Raw genomic sequence first — 19706 nt, 5'->3', positions numbered from 1 at the left:
AACACCATATCACCTGTGGGTGACCACTTTTCACAAAACAATTACTCCACAGCTGACCTATCAGTCCTCATACTCAAAGGAAAGCTGTAAAACACTTTCAAAGATAATCCTGAGAGCTTAAATTCATAACTTTGCCAGACACTAAAAATCATGGACTGAATAGACACTGGATTTATGACTTATTAAAATGATATATAATGCACTAACAACTCCCCCTCCCCAGGTGACTTCTCCCCATTTCCTTTCCTCCCTATGACTGGAAGGGTATTAACAAGCCACCTCACCTTTAATGGTCCCTTGAAATTTGTGTTAACTACTTATATTGAACAACATGTTCTGCCATGTATGTAGCTGTGACACTGATTATGTTTCCCAGACCTGAAGAAGAGCTCTGTGTAAGTTTGAAAGCTTGTCTCTCTCACCAACAGAAGTTGGTCCAATAAAAGATATTACCTGACCTATCTTGTCCCTGTAGATATGTGTTTTTTAAAGAACTGAGTCATACATAGACAAATATTTTAGCCTAAAATCATTTTACCATGAACGAGAAGGAAGTAGAATTAGACTTCAGCTGTAAGATCCTTTTCAAGGAAAAATAGACTTAAAAGAAATTAGCTTTCAAGGAAAGGGAAGTATGCCTCTATAGTAAATGATAGTTTTCAAAAGATCTTTCTACGAAAACATGAAGCTAAGCGTTTGCAGGTCAAGAAACATACAGAAGAAAGCACTATAAAATTATAGTGACTGTTTTAAAAAGAAGTTCTTCAGTCATCACATTTGTTATAATCAAAACTGCAAATGATTAATGTTGTTTATGTACACACTTTTTTAATTTAATGTCTTCACTACCGAGCTAAATCGATCTAAGTTACTCTAGTTAAGTTTCGTAAGTAATGTAACTTAAGTCGACGTACCATAGATCGACTTGCTTTGGTGTCCACACTATGCTATGTCAATGGGAGCTGCTCTCCTGTTGCCATAGCTTCCGCCTCTTATTAAGGTGGATTACAGATGTCCATGGGAGTGCGCTCTTCCATTGACTTAACCCTCTTCACCAGACCAACTAAATCAATGGAGCTGCACCGATTTAGCGTGGTCGTGAAGCCATGCCCTCCAAGAGATTCAGACTTGGCAATAAACAGGTAACGATATAGCTAAATCAGTTTAGATTGTTTTTAAAAAGTCCTTTTTTTTAGTCTTCTTAATGTCTGTGCTTGGGAGAGACATTTGATACTATTTAGGTACCCTGAAATATGTAGACATGTATACAAATTTATTATTAAGCCAATAATATAAAAACATTAAATTTAAAAAACTGAATTTTCTACAAGGAAATGTGAAAATATTCACTTTTCTATCAGAGATTGATTCTGATCTGTTTGGCAAGGCCTTAATTTGATACATCTTGTACAATCAGCTACTGTAGAAATCACACAATAAACCCACGTATCTGAGATCAGACTTAAGCAGACTCAGACTTCGTATTCTCTTGTGGAAATTTTTGATAGATGACATATCAGTCAAGTATTTGTTATCTGATTATTCTTTTTCTAGGAATAACCTACCCTCCAGTGTGACACAGCTGAGCCGTGCACTTCTCTTACAAATATGGAAATACGGGAGGCAGCTTAGCTTTCAATACTGGTAAGGAAGGAAAAATGAGCTCAGCAGACAGTCTCATTCAAGTTACACAGCTCTGGAAATCTGGTCCGCTAAGGGATTAAAAAAAAAAAAAGAGTAAAATAATTTTGCTTACTGCTGTCTCAAGATCAGCTTTAGAATTAGGATTGCAATGGACAAAGTAGGAGCCCTAAATTGCCAATGTATTTACAGCTCTGGAGGCCAAGATTCTGCTTCAGAATGCGAAAAGGGCACAGCTAAATCCCTGAGATTAGTGGAGATATCTCAACCACCTCTGGTATTTGCAGATAGAGATGCGATGCTAATGTCTCAGAGAAGGATCAAGATCCAGAAAAGTCTTCTAGGGGACTTGGTATCAACAGTCTACCTGTTTCAAGACTGAAGACAATAGGGAGACTACAGAATTATCTGGAGAAGACAAGGATGGCTGTAGGCTTTTCAACTTAGACACTGAAGTCTTCCTCCTCTATTACTGAACACTCTGTTGAGATCAGCTCTGAGGAAGCAAAGTTCTTAGCAATAGAGAGACCATTTGATTTCATCTCCTTGGAGGATTGATACTTGCTTGAGGATGTCTATTTAGAATCATTGCACCTAACATCTGGGATGCTGGGCTGGCTGATGACTACAGAAAAGCTGCTTGGCTGTGGTTCAAGACTTCTTGCTCCAAAACAGAAAACCTTAGATCAGACAGATATATAAAGCCAAATGGAAAAGATTTTCTATCTGAGCAGCTCAGCATCAGCTTTCTCAGATAGCTGCTCACATTCAAGGAAGAAGGTGGGAGTCTACATGAAATGTAGAAATAAATGTCTTAAGTTAAGGTCCACAAAGCAGTCAATGGGATCCAAAGAGGTGATAACAAAGGCAAGGAACCTTACAGAATTTGAAGCAACAAATGAAGGTGTTGCAATTACTATGAAGATCAAGGACAAGTCTATAATCTCCTTTCTTCTTTCAGATTAAGTAGCAAGGGAATAAAATCACCTCTCTCTGAACTCTGGAAGCAGTTCTTCTACTGTTCTCACTTGAATGAGGGAAATGTTCTTCTTGCTTTAACAATCTCATGAGAAGTGTCCCTGATAATGGATAGAAAGGGAGCTGGAACATTTTAATACTGTATGGGACATTCTTGCTGATTATTTTGAGGACCCCTACTCCAGGTTTCTTGGAAATAGGAAAAACAGTTGAAAAAAGGGGTGTTGGAGGAAAGTGGATCCGAAGGTGATCCAGTTAGAATCTCGATGTGTGTGTCAAAACCTTCTGATCTGATTCCTCAGTGTGGGACAGCCGAGGAAGAGGCAAGGCACCTCTGGTGAAGTTACTTCCTCAGAAGTTCTGAAGACCACTGCTGTGGATAAGACTGAGTTTGTGGTTTGTTTATAAAAGGTAGTCTTGGATGTTTCCTTTTTGGGGCTGGGACACAGAGTCAAAATTCTTAGGAATGTTCTTGAGTCCTTTAGATTATGGAATGTTTCATCCATACCTCATGGAAGAGCTTGTTGGCCTCAAGTGGAAGGTCCTCAATGCTCACCTGGATCTCCATAGGATATCCCAATGCCTGTAACCAGGAAGATCCCATCAACATGGGCTGCTGTGTCAGATGCACTGAGGGCTACTTCAAGTGCTAGTCATGAGGGATTTTAATTACTCATGCTAGTCTTTCAAGACTATGCAGTTGGAAAGTCTGTCACAAAGCAAAAAGTTGTATTTTGAGAATAGTGCCCTATAATTTGTTACTCTCATCTGAAACCTTGCTGAGGAGATACCTTCCTCCTGAAGAGGTCTAATTTCTTTGGGTCTTTCTCCAAAGAAGTGGATTTGGGCTGACCTTGCTGAATTGATTTTTCTTGACCTTCCTCCACCACAAGAACATTACAGATAGTGTGCTAGTAAATATATTCAAACCATTTAACAGTTACTTGGTACCACTATCAGTGAGACAGGCATTTGCCAAATCATTTTGGCCAGTCTGACCAGACCATCATTAATGGGTATAGCACCATAAAGGAAGACTATAGAATATCCAGAAGCTTGTGGTGCTTTCTCCTGTATAATTTCCAGTGAGATGTCCAGCATCTCCATCATTCTTTTCAACAAGTCCTGGAAGACTTTCAGTTCATCCATAGAAGCTCTGAACGGGAAGGCTAACAGCTTTATCTGGAAAGGGCAATGAGATGGCCAGAGGCTGGTAAGGTTTTTGAGAATGGCCATTCCTACTCTATTCTTCCTTGCCCTTCATGAGTTGAGGATGGGACAAGAAAGAAGCCTGATACAACTGAAGCTGTCTACTTGGCAAAGTGAATCTGGCTTTAAATGCCAATTTCCTGATTATGAACTTACAGGGGAAGGTGAAGTTAGTAGGGGTAGTTAGTGACCAGAGTCTGTCTACTATCACCTCTATCATCTTTGTAAACAGGCTGAACAGGAGTCCTTGCTACTGATGTTTTCTACCATAGGCAAACCTCAGAAGTCTGCAGTGACATGGTCTGAAGAGAATACAGAGATATGCATCTGCTAGATCCACTGAAGTCAGGAAGTCCCCCAAGGAAAATGATGACACCATTCAGGCCAGATTCCCCAACTGAAACTTATTTGTCCATATGTTGAGCCTGAGAATGACTCTGATACCTCGGTGCACTTCTGAACAATGAGAATGATGGAGTAGAACACGGAGAATCTTTCTTTTGAAGGGAATGCATTCTATCACTCACATATCCAGAAGATGTGAGAGTCTGTTCTGGATCAGAGTGTGTTTTACAGGGCTGTTGGAAATGACAGCCTGGATGAAGAACGGATGGGGTTGAGCACGCAGCTCGAAGTAGTACCCCAGGCTTAGTATCTCCTGATCCACTTGTCAGTGTTCCATGTAAGCCATTCCTTTAGAAAATAGGAAATCTTGCCACCTACAGCTTCAATTCTGGCTGAAGGCCTATGCAATCTGTCATAGACTGGACTGAGGAAGGAGGCATCAAGGACTACTCCACAACTTCTTGGGGAAAAGCGAGTAGAGACTCACATTCATACATGGGATAGGAGAACAGAATCTCATGTTCTTGTCCACACAATATTTGAAACTGTGTTATAGCTGTTTCCCTAGTCAGTGTGAATGGGCTTTTTCTGTTGTGAAATGAGTTATAAAGTAAGCACTGTACAATATCCCTTTAATCATTGTGTACACCAGTGCTAAAACAACTCCAGTCCATACTGGTAAGAGAATCTGTGCTAGAACAGTTCTATCAAAATCTATCAATAACTGTCCTTAAAACATGGTTGTAAACATGAGTGATGCGGAATTATAGTAAACAAAATTACCCAGATTAACAGTCTAATAAAAAGGTATAGTAAGAAAACTGCAGTACCTGTACAGGAGAACGTACAGTTATCATCTTACTCCCTTCAACTGTATCAATTTGACAAACAATGGATCTTTCAACACCCGATTCCTCATGTCTTACTCTGTAAAGACATCGACCTACTTTTGTCAACGGAACCTTGTCAGCAGTGGAGTGTTTTTGAGGACCTCAAAGTTGAAAAAAATACACAGTTAATGAAACAATCAAAGCAGCATGTACATACACTTGAAAAACAACAATTTATACAAAAAATTTGTGCTCAAGAATTTTGACTATAATAAATCAATCTGGAAACATGAAGAATATTCACCACTTTACAAAATATAATATGGAATTATGCTGTTTCTCAATCTCTTAGAAGTAAAGTTGCACAGTAGTTTGGCTAATGCTACAAAATTGTTTCCGGAAAGGATGAATTAATCCCTAAGTCCTATATTTTTAATGTTTCTTTTACCACTACAAATCATCAAAATTATTTTGCAAAGACTAAGAACTGACATATGATTTGCATCTTTTTTAAAAAAGGTTTATTACTGTGGTGCAACAGCTGCATGGCATGACAATAGTTTCACTCATTAATGTTTCTCACTAATAATGAAATAAGTGGTAGAAGGTGCTTTGACAAACCAATTTTGAAAAGTTCCAAGTTTGCAATTAATAAACTAGCATTATCAACATTATTCAATTGCAAGCTACACAGTATTAAAAATAGGTACATTGTAATTTTATTTTTCAATTAGTAAAGCATGTTAATTGTCTTTAAAATCTCTATTAACAATCATCTTTTCCAGAAGCACAATACATAAATGCCTAAATTTACTAGAAATAGGCTTAAGTTTTGGAGGCACAATTTTGCACTCAAACTGAGTTGTACATGCAAATGAAGACTGAACTATTTGTTTGCAGACACCAAAATCAGAGACTGGGTCAAGGCCTGTCCAAAAACTGGGGCCTAAATTGTTATGGCATAGAATAAACCAGGGGACAACAGTATTTACGCTCAAGTATATTGTGTGTATGTAAATTTGAAAATATTTACATACACACAAAACAAAACTGATATGATTCTAAAGAAAGATGTCAGATATTGTTATGTCATTTGAAAGCCAGAAATTGTTCTTTTGAAGTAGTAAAAAGTATATGAAATGTGCAACTGCTTCTTAACTGGGAACATGCACTACTGATGTTTACAAAAGCAAAAGATTTATTAGGCAACTTACTGAGCTGAATGTAAAACATTTTGCTGCTTAGGGTGGTCATTGCTGTGAACTGGTCGCTCTCACTTTTAGTTCTGAGAAATTCCATATTTAGACTTTCCCCATCTTTTAAATGAAACGTTTTTGCTCCAGACTCAACATTAATGACGTTAAAGGAATCACTGGGTGAGACAGTGATGGGAAGTCCTAAGGAATTCATTATTACAAATGGTGCTTGATCTTTTTTGAAGATGTCTGAAGTTTTGCTAGCTGCTTCAGCAAATGCCTAAAGAACAAAATTATATTTTTAAAATATATATTTAAAAGCACAAAAAACCCCAAATGGTACTAAATGTCAAAGTATTATTTAAATCTGGATTACCTGTATAAAAAGTCATCCAATCTAACATTGAATTTCTTGACTGTGAGGCAGTCCAATTTAAATACATAGGTGATATTTCTTACCATGCCTAGGTTACTCAACATTTGTAGTCCACATTTGGATAGTGTAATGTTCAGCTGGTCTTTTGAGGAAATGTTTATTACTGTTTTATATTCTGGCACCTTGTAGTGTTCTTCTTCAGCATCTGACTCAACTAATGCTTTTTTAGCCTTCTTTTTCATCTAAAAGAGCCAAAAATGAATTTAACCAAAAAGAAAAAGGGAAATTAATTATTCAACTATTTTACTTCTGGGAACAATCTCTGCCTCTGATACATTTGGACTTCACTTCTCTGCCTGCAAATACTGAAGGCAGATCAGACTTGACCATGCCCCTTCTGCCCTCTCTCAAGATGCATATCTTCAAAACTTAATGGAAAATTCTTAGTAGCAGATTAAATATAAATTTTTAAAGGGAATGCCTTATTCAGCTATTTGATCTATATCCATGAACTCAGAAGAGTAATGATAGCCAAATTATTTATTACAGGTAAGATCAGTACCAGATAGAAAAGCATCACATAACAAGTTTTCCTACTCTGGATCATGAACTCTCCCACAAACCAAGAATATTTGGGACATAGTGAGCAGTAACAAATAAAAGTAAGGGAGTTAAGTACGACAGAAGAAAGATTTTCTCCCTTTCTTAAAATCAGTGGCAACCTACTTTGGGACTAGCACCTAAAGCAGGGGTAGCCAATTATTGCTTGTCAGATTCCAAATTACTTGGTCAAGGTATAGTCAAGGTTCAGACTCCATAGAAAATAATAAAAAAGCAAATTATGAATAAAAGTAAATAAAAATATTTCAGGGTCCGTTCAAAAGCATCTGGCAGTCCAGATTTGGCTCATGGTCCACCTATTGACTACTCCAACATAGAGCAACTCCCTGCTGAAGAGTGCTTCATCTGTGGAAAAATATGAGGTCTGTAGTGTACTTTATATTTGTGTTAATCGATGACTAGATGTCAGCTTTACAAATTTTCTGTGGTGGCTGATTCTGCCAAAGACGATTCCCTGGAATGTGTTCAGCGCTAATATGCAGCTGAATGCATTTCAGTGTAGCACTGCAGAATCATTCATTTTAAGACCAAAAAAGAATCAGCATGTTCATCTACTCCAGCAGTATCCAGTCTTTACAGTCAGAGTCAAACATTATTTCAAATTAGGAGAGGCCACAAGTAATATTTTGGGGCACAGCCACTCAAGTTGCACAAAGAGCGGAAATCATCCACAATTCCCCTGCTTGAGACACCCTGACCCAGGAGGAATAGTGTTGGAGAGAGACAGCTATGCACTTTTCTTCCACAGGTGTTCCTGCCCCTGCTGGGGTATGTCAGAGAAAGGAAGGAAAAATAGCTGCACTTGTACTATTCAAAACTGGGATATAATCCCTTGAGAATAACCATCAGCTGGTGCATTCCAGAAGATGAAATAAAAATGGAAGCACTAACACCAAGCCCCAGAGCTTTATGGACAAGTTTCTCTACTATTTATAGGAAGAGAGGAAAGGCCCAAAGTCTCAGACTGGGATGAAGTCAGGATCCACATTTGTTTTAGGTTTACTGCATTTTTTCTAATCTGAAATTTTAAGTCAACCTATTCTCTACCACTAAAAGAGCTATTTTTACTAGAAAATATGCTGAATTAATATCCCCTAAATAAAACCCATTATTAAAGGAACACACACAGCTAAAACAGAATTCCTTGAGCAAAGGGCAACTATCCTTAAAAAGAGAAGGCTGTAGTTCAGCAGCACCCGAAAGCTGCACTCTATTGAAAAACCTATGCCACTGATAAGGATTAAGGTTCTGATAGTTTCCCTTCAAAATACCTGTTTTAAAACGTCAAAGACAAAAGTTCCATGCTAGCTAAAACTTGGCATATTCAGACAGGTTTTTCTTCCAGAAATGGAGAAGAAATGGTTATTTACTGTAACAGTGATTCTTTGAAATGTGAGGCAGATCTGATTTCCACTTAGGTGTGTGCACACCCAGTGCACTGGAGCAGGAGAATTTGCCTGGCAGCACTCAAAGAGGGGCAGCACTCGGGCCTCATGGCCATAGCCCCTCACCTGGCCACATGAGGTGGCGCTACTCTGTCCCTTCCTCAGTTCCCTCTCACCAAACAACTGGAAATGAAACTCCAATGCAGAGGGGACAGAAGGTGGGTTGTGGAATACAAGTGTGCATCATATCTCAAAGAACCAGAGTTACAGTAAGTAATCGTTTCTTCTTCTTTGAGTAGATGCAGCTGTGTAATCCACTTAACTGATTCACAAGCAGTACACATCCCCAAGGTGGTGGGGCTCAGTCTACCTAAACAAGGATTGCAGGACCACCTTCTGAATGTTGCATCTGCTCTGGAAGATTTGGTGATGGCACAGTGGTTTGCAAATGTGTGTGGAAGATCACATACCCATCCTGCAAATGTCCAATATGGAAATGTCACTAAGGAACACTACTGACTTTGCTTGCACTCATTGAATGAGCTCACACCCAGGGGGCATATCCAGAGCTATTTCGCATGCAGTTTCGATACTGGCAAGTATAAACCTACAGATCAGCTGTGAAGAGGCTGTCTGACCCTTCATTATGATCTGCATATGACAAGATGAATGCAGCTTAGGAAAGAATACAGGTAAAGTATCCTGTGTGGTTCAAATGAAACTGAGAAATCACTTTAGACCAAAATTTTAGATGTGGTTGTAAAGTCACCTTGTCTTTGGAGAACAGTGTATAAGGAGGCCCTGCCATCAGAGCCTGCAACTCTCTCACATTCCTCGTGGACGTCATCCTACCAGGAATGCAGTTTTCTGACACAAAAAATGGAAAGAGACAAGATGGTAGGGGGTCAAACTGAGGTCCTATGAGGCCACTAGGACCGTGTTAAGGTCCCACAGATGAACTGGCTCTCAGACTGGAGGAATAGACAAAAAAGTCCTTTTAAGAATCTTGCCACCATGAGATTGGAGAAGACTGATCTTTCCTGAATGCGGGATGAAATGACAATATCACTGCCAAATGCACTTTCAATAAGCTAAGCACAAGTCCCAATAACTGAAGGTTGCAGGTGGTACTCCAAGATGTCCCTTGTAACAAAGAGGTCGGTTGTCAGAATGCCCCAGATTGCAAAGATAGTTCAGAGAATACTTGTTTAGAGACCATTCATGATTAAGCAAAAAAAATTCCTGTTGAGATGGTCAGCAAGGTGATTCTGAACTCTAGGCAAGCAGTTGGCTATTGGTGTACACTCCGCCCAATGCAAAATTGCCACACCTGATTGCCTCTTGGCACAGCATCCTGGAGTGCGCTCCTCCTTGGTTGTTCGCATAAAATGTCATAGGGGTATTGTTAGTAAATACGTGAACCACTAAGTCCCTGATATGGGCTCAAAAGACATGATATCCATTGTAAATGGCTTGATGACAACCATCCTGGTTGGTAGGGATGGACAAAAGGAACACGCTGACAAACATTCTTGAGAAGATGTAAGAAGTCCAGGACCCGTGGAGGAAGATGGACCAATCTGTCCAAGAAGTGAAGAGTTAGACAGTAAACTGTCCTGAACCATATCTGGAGGGGAGTGGAGACACAACTTTGCAAACTGGACCACCTGCGTGGAAGCAGTATGTCAAAATCATAATAATTCATGTAAGATATGCCATGTCAGGTACTGTTAAAAGGCTATAATGTGCTAAGTAATATAATGTTTATGTTCATGTATTATATGTGTAAAGGAAGTTATGGATATGTTTGAGATATCTGTATTTCAAATTGTGCTGTCTGGCACATACCCCAGACAGGATGGCTGCAGAACAATAGCCTGCTTAATGGCCCATTAAGACATTCCCAGATGCAAGGGGCCCAGGGAGAGAAGCCAGGGATATACCTAATGAGTCACCAGGACTTGCCCATGTGACTCTGGACTCCATTTTGGTTCCTGTAAAATTCCACAAGCAGCATGGCAGGGGCCAGAGGATATATAAGGCAGAAGCCTTGGAATCCATTTTGTCTTCACTCCTGTTCAGCTTCAGCCACCTATCTACCTCTGGATCAAGTCATCTGCAACTGAAGCTGTGCAACAAAGGACTGAGACCCATCCAGGTACTGGATGTATACTATGGGACTATACAAGCCTGCAAACTGCACAATTCTTCTAGAAACCTGATATATATATGGACTTTCAAATCATTTGTATGTATCTGATTGCTTTAATCCTTGAACATTTTTTTATAGTTTTCTTTCTTTCTTTTTATAATAAAAAACCTTTAGTTTTAGTTACTAAAGGATTGGCTGGCAGCGTGGTATTTTGGGTAAGATCCAAACTTATATTGATCTGGTATTGTGGCTGACTCTTTGGGGTCAGGAGGAACCTTTTTAGTAAAGAGCATAGAGTTTAAATAACTGGTCTCTTTACTGGACCTAGTGGCTGATTGGGAGCCAGAGACTGAAATGCAGTAAAGGGGGCTGTGTGTATTTGTATACTGGCTTCTTGATGACCGGTTTGGGGAATCAGAAGCACAGTTTGTGGCTGGTTGGGAAGTCTGATGGGAAGTCTGACTTCAGTGTCACCCACCGGTGTTGAGAGAATCTGCTCTCCTTTTGCAGCCTGCCCTGACCTTGGCATTTTCAGATGGCTACCCTAGGCACGAAGTGTCACACCCAACACAAGCAGAGAGTGAACCTGCTTGAAGAACAATATCTCATGAGAAGAGTCCTGAAGAGAGATGGGGAGGGAGGATGGGAAGGAGGGAGGAAGAGGAACTGGATGAGATGGCCTGATCTGACAGTGCTTATGACCCAGCTGTTGGTGGTGATCGAACTGTGAAAGCAGGCAAGCCTGTCCCCAAATGAAAGGGCTGGGGGCAAGGGACCGACGACAGGAACACTGCTTTGGACCAGGGAGTCACAATGAATGCTTGAGGGGAGGGAGAGGGGCACCAGGGGAGAACATGTGGACTGTCCAAAGCCCGAACCTGCTTTCCCCTGTGGGATGTATGGCCCTTTCTGGGGTAATCCCATTGTCTTGTGGGAAAGAAAGGTTGCCCAAATGTGTGCTGCAGACGATACTGCAGTTGTTGTTGCTGTTGAACACCACAGTAGCGCCTCTGCAATGCCAGTGTATATACATACCCCAAAGGACTGAAGGGTAGTCCTAGAGTCCTTGAAAGAGTGCAGAGTCTCATCTGTTTTATCTGAGAATAGTTCCTGGCCATTGAAGGCAAATACTCAGTGGCCTGCTGGACATCAGGAGCAATGCCCAAATTCTGCAGCCAAGACCACCTCCTCATGATCACTGCAGATGCCATCACTCTGGCTGAAGTATCCACAACATCCAGCATGGACTGCAAAGAATCTTCAGCACCAAGCAGCCTTCAGTGACAAATGTCTGAAATTCATCCCTTGAGGACTCAGATAGCTGGTCTGTGAATTCAGACATAGCCATCCGCTTCAGAAAGTCATATTTGGACAGCAGTGCCTGCTGATTAGCAATTTGAATCTGCAAGGAAAAGGTGTAAATCGTCCTGCCCATCAGATCTAGTCATTTACAGTTCTTGTTCTTGGAAGCGCACTTAAACCTGCCATGTTAGGCTCTATAGGTCACTGTGGTTACTACCAAGGAATTTGGGGCCAGATCGGAATAAAAACCCTCAAATACCTGCATGGGAACAAAGTAGCACTTTTCCATGTTTTTACCAGCGTGCTCCAGAAGATCTTAGCAGGCTCAAGGAGCACACTGTTAATAGGGAAGGTGACTCTCCCAGAGGCCGACAGCTGCAGGATATCCACTAACTTGTGGGTGTTCTCCTGCAAGAACTTTTATTGAATACCCAGGAAAGTGGACATATGCCGCAACGATCTTGGTGTGCCTTGAAATCCGCTGGTGCTGAAGGGGAGGAAGAGCTCGGCACTGCAGAATCATCCAGGGAAGAGGATGAGGCAATTAACTGTGCCAGAGATAGATCCTGCTCCAGGGCTGATGGGCGCAGGTGGAATAACACTGGAGGCTGCTCAAGGGAAAGGTTCACCGGTACCTGGACAGCGATCTCTGTTTTGAGCAGGTTACGGAGTGGGAACTCTGTGACTAAGGAGCGGTCCACAGATTCCATGGAGGCCACTGATATGCATAGGGCATTGATGGCCATTAGGAACCAGGTCAGGGGCCCCAGCCTAACCATGAGATGAGTGCCAATCCTGGTACTCAGAGCACTCCACAAACAGCCTGAGCTCACGCAACACAGCAGGGGAAAAAAGATACGCACTCTGACGCCAAGTAGTCCCGGGCTTTGGGGCATAGTGGTGGGTACAACTTTGAGGGTGTGAGTAGCTGGTCTGACTCTTTCATAGCCGAGAATGATGAGGGAGCTGACGCCAATGGTGGAAACGGTACTGCCAGAACAGAGTATGCTTCCACAGTTTCCAGTACTGGGAGTGGTGCTGATCCCGAAGTGAGCATCAGCACCGAACTAAAAGTGCCAAGGTTGAGGGCAATGACTGCTGCCATGGTAGCACTGGCAGTACAGCCACAGGGGTACTGAAGAAGTTCCCAGTGCTGAGGAGGTTCCTTGTGCCAAGTCCGGTACAAGTCCCTTTTCTCCTGAGCATGGAAGGGAAACATCAGGGCGCACTATTGACAAACCCATAGGTTCAACAGCCTGCCCAGTCAAAGTGACTATGAAGGAAACAGGCCTGGCAAAGTTCTGGACCAAGGGAGAAGTCGAGACAAAGGCAGAGCAAGTCCCCTGTTGCCAGATATGCTGTCAGCGTGAAATTAGCCACTACTGGCATAGCGTTCATTGGCACCTGACTCAACGGATGGCCTGAAGCCAGAACCAGGGTCAATGGTACAGGATGTCTATGACCTCCCTGCGTGGTGTCGGGGAGTAGCTGACTGGACCTGCTCCATCCCACACACTGGCATTCACCACAAGCCAATCCATACTCCTTCTGGAGGAGGGAGACAAGCTCCCATGGAACCTGGAGCGGTGTCGCTCGGTCTATGTGACCTTTTCCTCAGTACATGCGATGGGGAACAAATCCCCCTCTCTTCAGAGAGGCACCAGCTCCAGCAAGTGAAGTGACAGCTCTCCCCAAATTGGAGGGCGACCTACAATCTGATGACAGCCTCGGTACTGGAACAGTCTACATAGTGTGTTTGAGCAGTTATTGCTTCAGAAGAAGATCCCTTGCCACTTGAGTACATTTTGTGAACAATCTGCAAATCGTTGACTCTTGATGTGGGCTTCGCCTAGGCACAGCAAACACCATGTGTGGGTATTGTATGTGCTCCCACACATGGCACATGTTTAAACCTTGGCAAGGACATCATTAGGGGACACAAACTACAACTAGCACTAAGTGACTAACACTATACTGGGTACTAATGAACTATGTACAACTAGAAAAAAAGTCAATGAATAGAGGATTGTGAGGTTGAACACCACACAAAGCTCCAACTCCAGATGTAGATGGTAAGAACGAACTGAGGAGGGTTTCGGGCGGCACCATCTCAGATCCAAGAGACGGGCTGTGACCACAAGGCAAAAATGCCGCCTCTCTACGGGTACTGTTAGGAAAATTCTCTGGCTCCGGCAGTCTGAGCACACACATCTACATGAAATACATGGCTCCATCTATTCAAAAGAGAACTGTTGGTTTAATGAATGTGAAGAAAAAACTTTTTTCAATTTCAGTTTTTGTGCTCAAATAATTTAAAAATGAATTTTTAAAAATATACTGTGGCAAGTAAGGAGTCACTGTGGACTAATCCACTATGCTGCATTATGTGAGCAGTTTCTGTCTCTAACTTAATCATGACTGGGGATATAACAGTGCAAAAAAGGGAAAAAAGTGCGGTCAATGAACTTCTAACCCCACTCGCTTTCCGCCAATATACACATTTAGAGTCTTATCAGCCTTGTGACCTACCCTGCATTCTATCCCCTTGGCACACACAACTGAATGGGGTATTAACCTTAAGTTCAAATGGCCTCACTCTGCTGATTCACATTTCAACCTTAAAATTATTTAAAGTATAGATTTGTACATCAGTTGTTTCAATTTACACTTTTGAAAATATACCTTGATTCCAAGAGTCCATGGTTTGAATTCATCAGTCTTTTCAATTTCTAGTGGTTCAAGCAAAGGTTCCCATACGCCAAACATCTCATTATAATAATGCACCTAAAGAAATATAAAATCAGACTACTGAATTAAAAAAAGATACACAACCAACAGCAAATAATAAAAGATGCTCTAAAGACTCAAAAAGAAACTTCAAAATAAGACATGATAACGTTGTTTGTTTTCATTATATTAGAATATAAAAAACCTTTAAGTAACTTCAAATAAAACATGAAAAAACAATAGGACTGACATCCTTACCCCAGTGAAGTCAATGGAAATTTGTCACTGACTTCAGTGGAGCCAGGATTTCACCCTAGAAGTTTTCCACATATAGGCAGCTGAGTCTTTAAATGAACAGTTTATTTACAAGGAATTTGATGTTCCTCATGCACTAAATTCCACCACCTTTATTCAAACTGAATAGTACTTTATGCCTCAAATAGCCCCATAGAAATTAATCAATGAGAAGTAAGGTTCTAAACATGAATAAAGATAGCAGAATCAGACCATAAAGGGAGCGAGAGACCGAAATACTTTCCTTATACACAAAGCAAGCATGGCCCAGGAGGCAGCAGTACAAAATTCCCCATGACATAAATGTGCCTCAATTCTCATCTATAAGATGAGATCTGTAGGAGCCAGAGGGTAGGTTCACTCTACATACCCACTTCTACCTTTGGTAACTTTGAGAAGCATGCCAACAGAACCACTGTGATGTGGATACATGTCCAGTATAAGAGGGACTAAAACCACCAACCTAGTTCATACAGGCTTTAAACCATCACCTGATGGCAATATATTTAATTTTTTATTTACTTTTCCAGCTCTAAATCTGAGTGAAAGGCCTAGAGTGAAAAGGTTCTGTATCACATTAGCAATTCTCTAACCCAGGGATTCTCACAGTCCTTCATAATGTGTAAAGTCTTAAGAGAGATTGTCTCAGGGACCATTTCCTATTCTGTTCATAATTATTCAACATCCATCTGGCAAATATTATAATTCCTTATATGGAAATGTAATACTGGGAAAAACATTCATTATCTGTCTTTAATGCAAGAAATGTTGTGTACTTTTTGAAAAAAGTTGGTCAGACTTTCCACATTTATTCTTCATATAGGGCCAAATCTTGAGCTCAGCGCACAACACAATTAGCAGGTCTGAATACTGGGTACATGGTGCAAGGGCTCTTCTTCTGACCAATGCTGTGGATCCAGTTTGTGGAAGATAGGTTAGGCCCCTTGGATTTAAGTAATTTTGCAGACATTCACATGCTCAGAACACACCCGAAAAGAACTGCAACTTTTCATGCAACAGAAAAATCTGACCAGTGAATACACATTTCATTTATAGTCTAGGATGCAGTAGTAAACTACACACAATACTTTGAATGTATTTCTACTCTCATCTGAGGAACTCAAAACACACTATTAAGCATTAATTCTCACAAGCATCCTGTGAGTCAGATTAGTAGTGTCATCCCTAATTTATATTTAGGCAAACAAACTCTCCAGTTTCCTGCTCTAGCCACCATACACAGTACTCCCTATTTAATCTAATGGTAGTCCACACTAGTCCAAGGTTCCCCTTGGGTCTCAAAGGAAATCTATCAATGCAGACTAACAATTAAGAAAAGAAAGGTGAAATGAAAGTGTTATATGAAAGAGGTACAAATCTCAAGAATGAGTATTTTACCAAAATGTCAATGTCTAATGTAAACACATGAGAGAACTGTGCAACTATTTTACATTATACTACTGATAAAAACATTTGACACTACCAGACTAGGATGTTTCCAACCCTTATCGCTGTGGAGATAAACCCGAAAACATGAAGGAAGTTTAAATCAATACCACAATACCTGGTCAACCTTCAGAAGCACCATATGAGGGTGATAAGTGGATGTGATAAGACACAGCTATGCTACCCCACATCCTTCAATACAGCATAGCCCAAGAACAGTGTAGGGGAAACCCCCTCAATCCCTCTGTAGGGGCACATGGCCACATGTACCCCCAATGCTCCCCTAGAAGGGAGGATGGAATATTCTTACTCATAATTTCCTTTCTGCTGTGTGATATAGCACAGGCAGAAGGCAGTAGGAAAAGTGCTCAAAGGGAGGTATGTAAGCCCCAGAATGCTCAGGGCTCTATTCCCAGCAGACTAGCCAGAAGTCTTTAGAGGACAATTAGGAGCAGCTGAGGACAATTAAGATCCAGCCAGGTGCTTGATAAAAACCCTCTGCTCCAAACAGACAGCACATGAGCTGGATGAGTAGGAGTGCAGAGTTGTGTGAAGGAGCAGAGAAAAGTACCGGGCACAGGAGGGGAAAACCTGCCCTTGGCAGGACTGAGATACTCCCCCAGGCACAGGGGCTTGGGTAAGGAAGGCCAGTCCAGGCAGCAAGGAAGCAGGGCCCAAGAAGCCAGAAGGACAGAGGGGGGAACTTAGCCCAGGGGAAAAGACTGCAGCTGTGGGTACAGTGCCAGCAGCACTCATAGGGCCCCCTGGGCTGGGACCCGGAGGAGTGGGTGGGCCCAGGTCCCTACCCCACTCCCCAGGGAGATGGGGTAACCGGTGATGCCCTGGCCCACTACAAGAGGCAAAAGCATGAGACCCACTAGGGTGAAGCCGGCCGTTTGCCACAGCTAGTACTGTCTCCACAATTATGGATGTCTGGGCTGCTCTCCTCTCTCTGCAGCTTATGAGGCGAATCAGCAACACATGGCCATGTCCTCTACAATCCAGTTTGCTGCCAGATGATGTTATGCAAGTTTTACAGTTTGAGAATAACTCAACTCGTATTCCTGAGAGAATGAAATAACTATGTACAATAGACCAAGGGAGATAGTCATATGGTAACGACTCCATTTCATATTGTGACTTCTAAGCCATTCAAGGTGGGTAAGAATTGTAGAAGATGCTGTTAGCAGAAAGGAAACCATCAGTAAGAAATATTCTGGTCTACAGCCCAGCATCTTCCACAATTCTGGATATCTGAGAAGTGGTGAGAAGTGAACAGATGTCGGGAGAGTTATGAAACAAAAGTTTGGTAGAAAAGTATTATCCTGCTCTTTGTGAGCTTTCTGAAAAGTCTATCAGTTCTGGGCCACCACCTGCAATGCCTTCCTGGCAAAGGAGGCCAATGAGGATGATTATATCACTTCATGAAGGTGTTAGTGTGACAGAATACACCTCTGTATACACACCTGATGCACTATTGTAATAATCTTTGTACGAAGTATGCCTTGTCAGGTATCATCTGAAAACTCAATTTGCTGGTCAGTATTGTCTTGGTAAAATGTGTGTGGTAACATTGTATCTGAAGTCATAGGATTCCCCTGTATAGTGTTAACAACACAGTTTACAAAATCCACTGCCCTGCCTAAACAGAAACTGGCAAACAGGTCTGTCCTAAACAAAGAAATGTGTGCTCTGCTTTGTTAGCACTTAAGCAGCAGAGTAATCAAGCAGGCAGGGAAGACAAAGAGGTGGAAAAAAAATCAGGGAATAAATATCCTTCCAAACTGTCTCTTTGGCTCCTGGTTCTCAGCTGGAAATGTTTTTCAAGAGGGGAACTGAAAATATAAAAAGTAGGGACACCCCAAGGCACCCCCCCCCCCATCACCCTCTGCCAAATCACATTCATTGCACCTGAAGAAACAAAGGAAGCAGACATTAGACTCTGGGGGAGAGGTCCTGATCTGAGAAAGTGGTGAGAAAATTTTGCTTTGAATCTAATGTAGTTTGTTAAATTAGGCATCAGTAAGCACTTTATTTTTCTTGTAACCATTTCTGACTTTTATGCCTCATTGCTTGTACTAATTTAATATCTCTCTCTTTGTAGTTTAACTTATTTCATTGTTTTATCTAATCCACTGTGTTCAAACTGAAGTGTCTGGGTAACTCCATTTGGGGTAACAAGTTGTGTGCATATTATTTGCTTAAAAGAATAATAAATTCAATGTATTCGTACTGTCCAGGAGAGGGCTGGGCAGTACAGGACATACATTTTGGGGGCAAAATCTGGGACTGGGAGTGTGTTAGGGTCATCCTGCAGCATAACTAAGGCTGGTAAGAGACAGGGTGTGGCCAGCTGGCTGCAATACACAAACACAGACATAGCTGGGAGTGATTTACATACTGGAGGATATTTGTGAGCAGTGCAGGTTGGAGACTGATGCAGGAAGGCATAATAAAGGGAACTCCAGGTTACAGAGCAGGGTGACACAGCTATGCATCAGTCTAACTTGTATCCTGGTATGTCACAGTTAGCTGTTGACTAAGTAGTCGCTTTGCAACTTTCGGAGGTGGACGCAATTGCTCATTCCACCCACTAAGTTGCAAGGGATCTCACAGAACACACCTTGATGTCTTATGGTACAGGAAATCCTGATGCCTTGTTGGCTTACACAATGCATAGCTTAATCCACCCAGCAGTGGAGGAAGTTCTGAATCCCTGGTATTTTGTGTGGAAAGACACAAACAGGAAGTCCAATTTTCTTGTAGATCTTGTATGCTTAAGATAGATTTTCAATGCTCTTCTGACATCTAAAGGCGTACCTCATCTTTTCAGTTGGATGTTGTGGATTTGAACAGAATCAAAGAAGCATAACCACTCAAGAACTGTGAAAGGAAATATTTACCTTAGGAAAAGACTGTTACTAACCTTCTGTAATGGTTGTTCTTTGAGATGTGTTGCTCATGTCCATTCCATGCTAGGTATGTGTGTGCCCATGTGCATGGCTGTCGGAGACCTTTTTGCCTTAGTGGTATCTGTAGGGCTAGCTCCAGCATCCCTGACAGTGCTGCGTTCATGCCACAGTGGGAGAACAGGTATTCATATCCTGTGGCTACGACTTAATATTTTTTCTCCACCCTCTTGGAGATGGGCAGCAAAGAGGAAAAGTCTGCCATAGGGTTTTGACTACATTTAGTACCCCCTCA

General features: G+C 41.6%; 1 protein-coding gene across 2 annotated transcripts in view; it reads right to left on the bottom strand.

Annotated features, from left to right (window-relative positions):
• Positions 1-19706, bottom strand: part of VPS13A (vacuolar protein sorting 13 homolog A) — a 271467-nt gene that overhangs the window by 94634 nt on the left and 157127 nt on the right. For both annotated transcript variants that reach the window (XM_067568877.1, XM_067568878.1), the window contains exons 42-45: positions 14718-14819; positions 6659-6817; positions 6218-6479; positions 5004-5164 (exon numbers count right to left, since the gene is read on the bottom strand). In XM_067568877.1, coding sequence (XP_067424978.1) covers positions 5004-5164; positions 6218-6479; positions 6659-6817; positions 14718-14819 — 684 coding nt within the window. The remainder of the gene's footprint in view (positions 1-5003; positions 5165-6217; positions 6480-6658; positions 6818-14717; positions 14820-19706) is intronic.

This window comes from Emydura macquarii, unplaced genomic scaffold (assembly GCF_026122565.2).
Source record: "Emydura macquarii macquarii isolate MOO-44397 ecotype Brisbane River unplaced genomic scaffold, CSIRO-AGI_Emac_v2 contig_2897, whole genome shotgun sequence".
NCBI lineage: Eukaryota > Metazoa > Chordata > Testudines > Chelidae > Emydura > Emydura macquarii.
The sequence above is the reverse complement of the archived record's forward strand: the minus strand, read 5'-3'. Positions and strand labels throughout refer to the sequence as shown.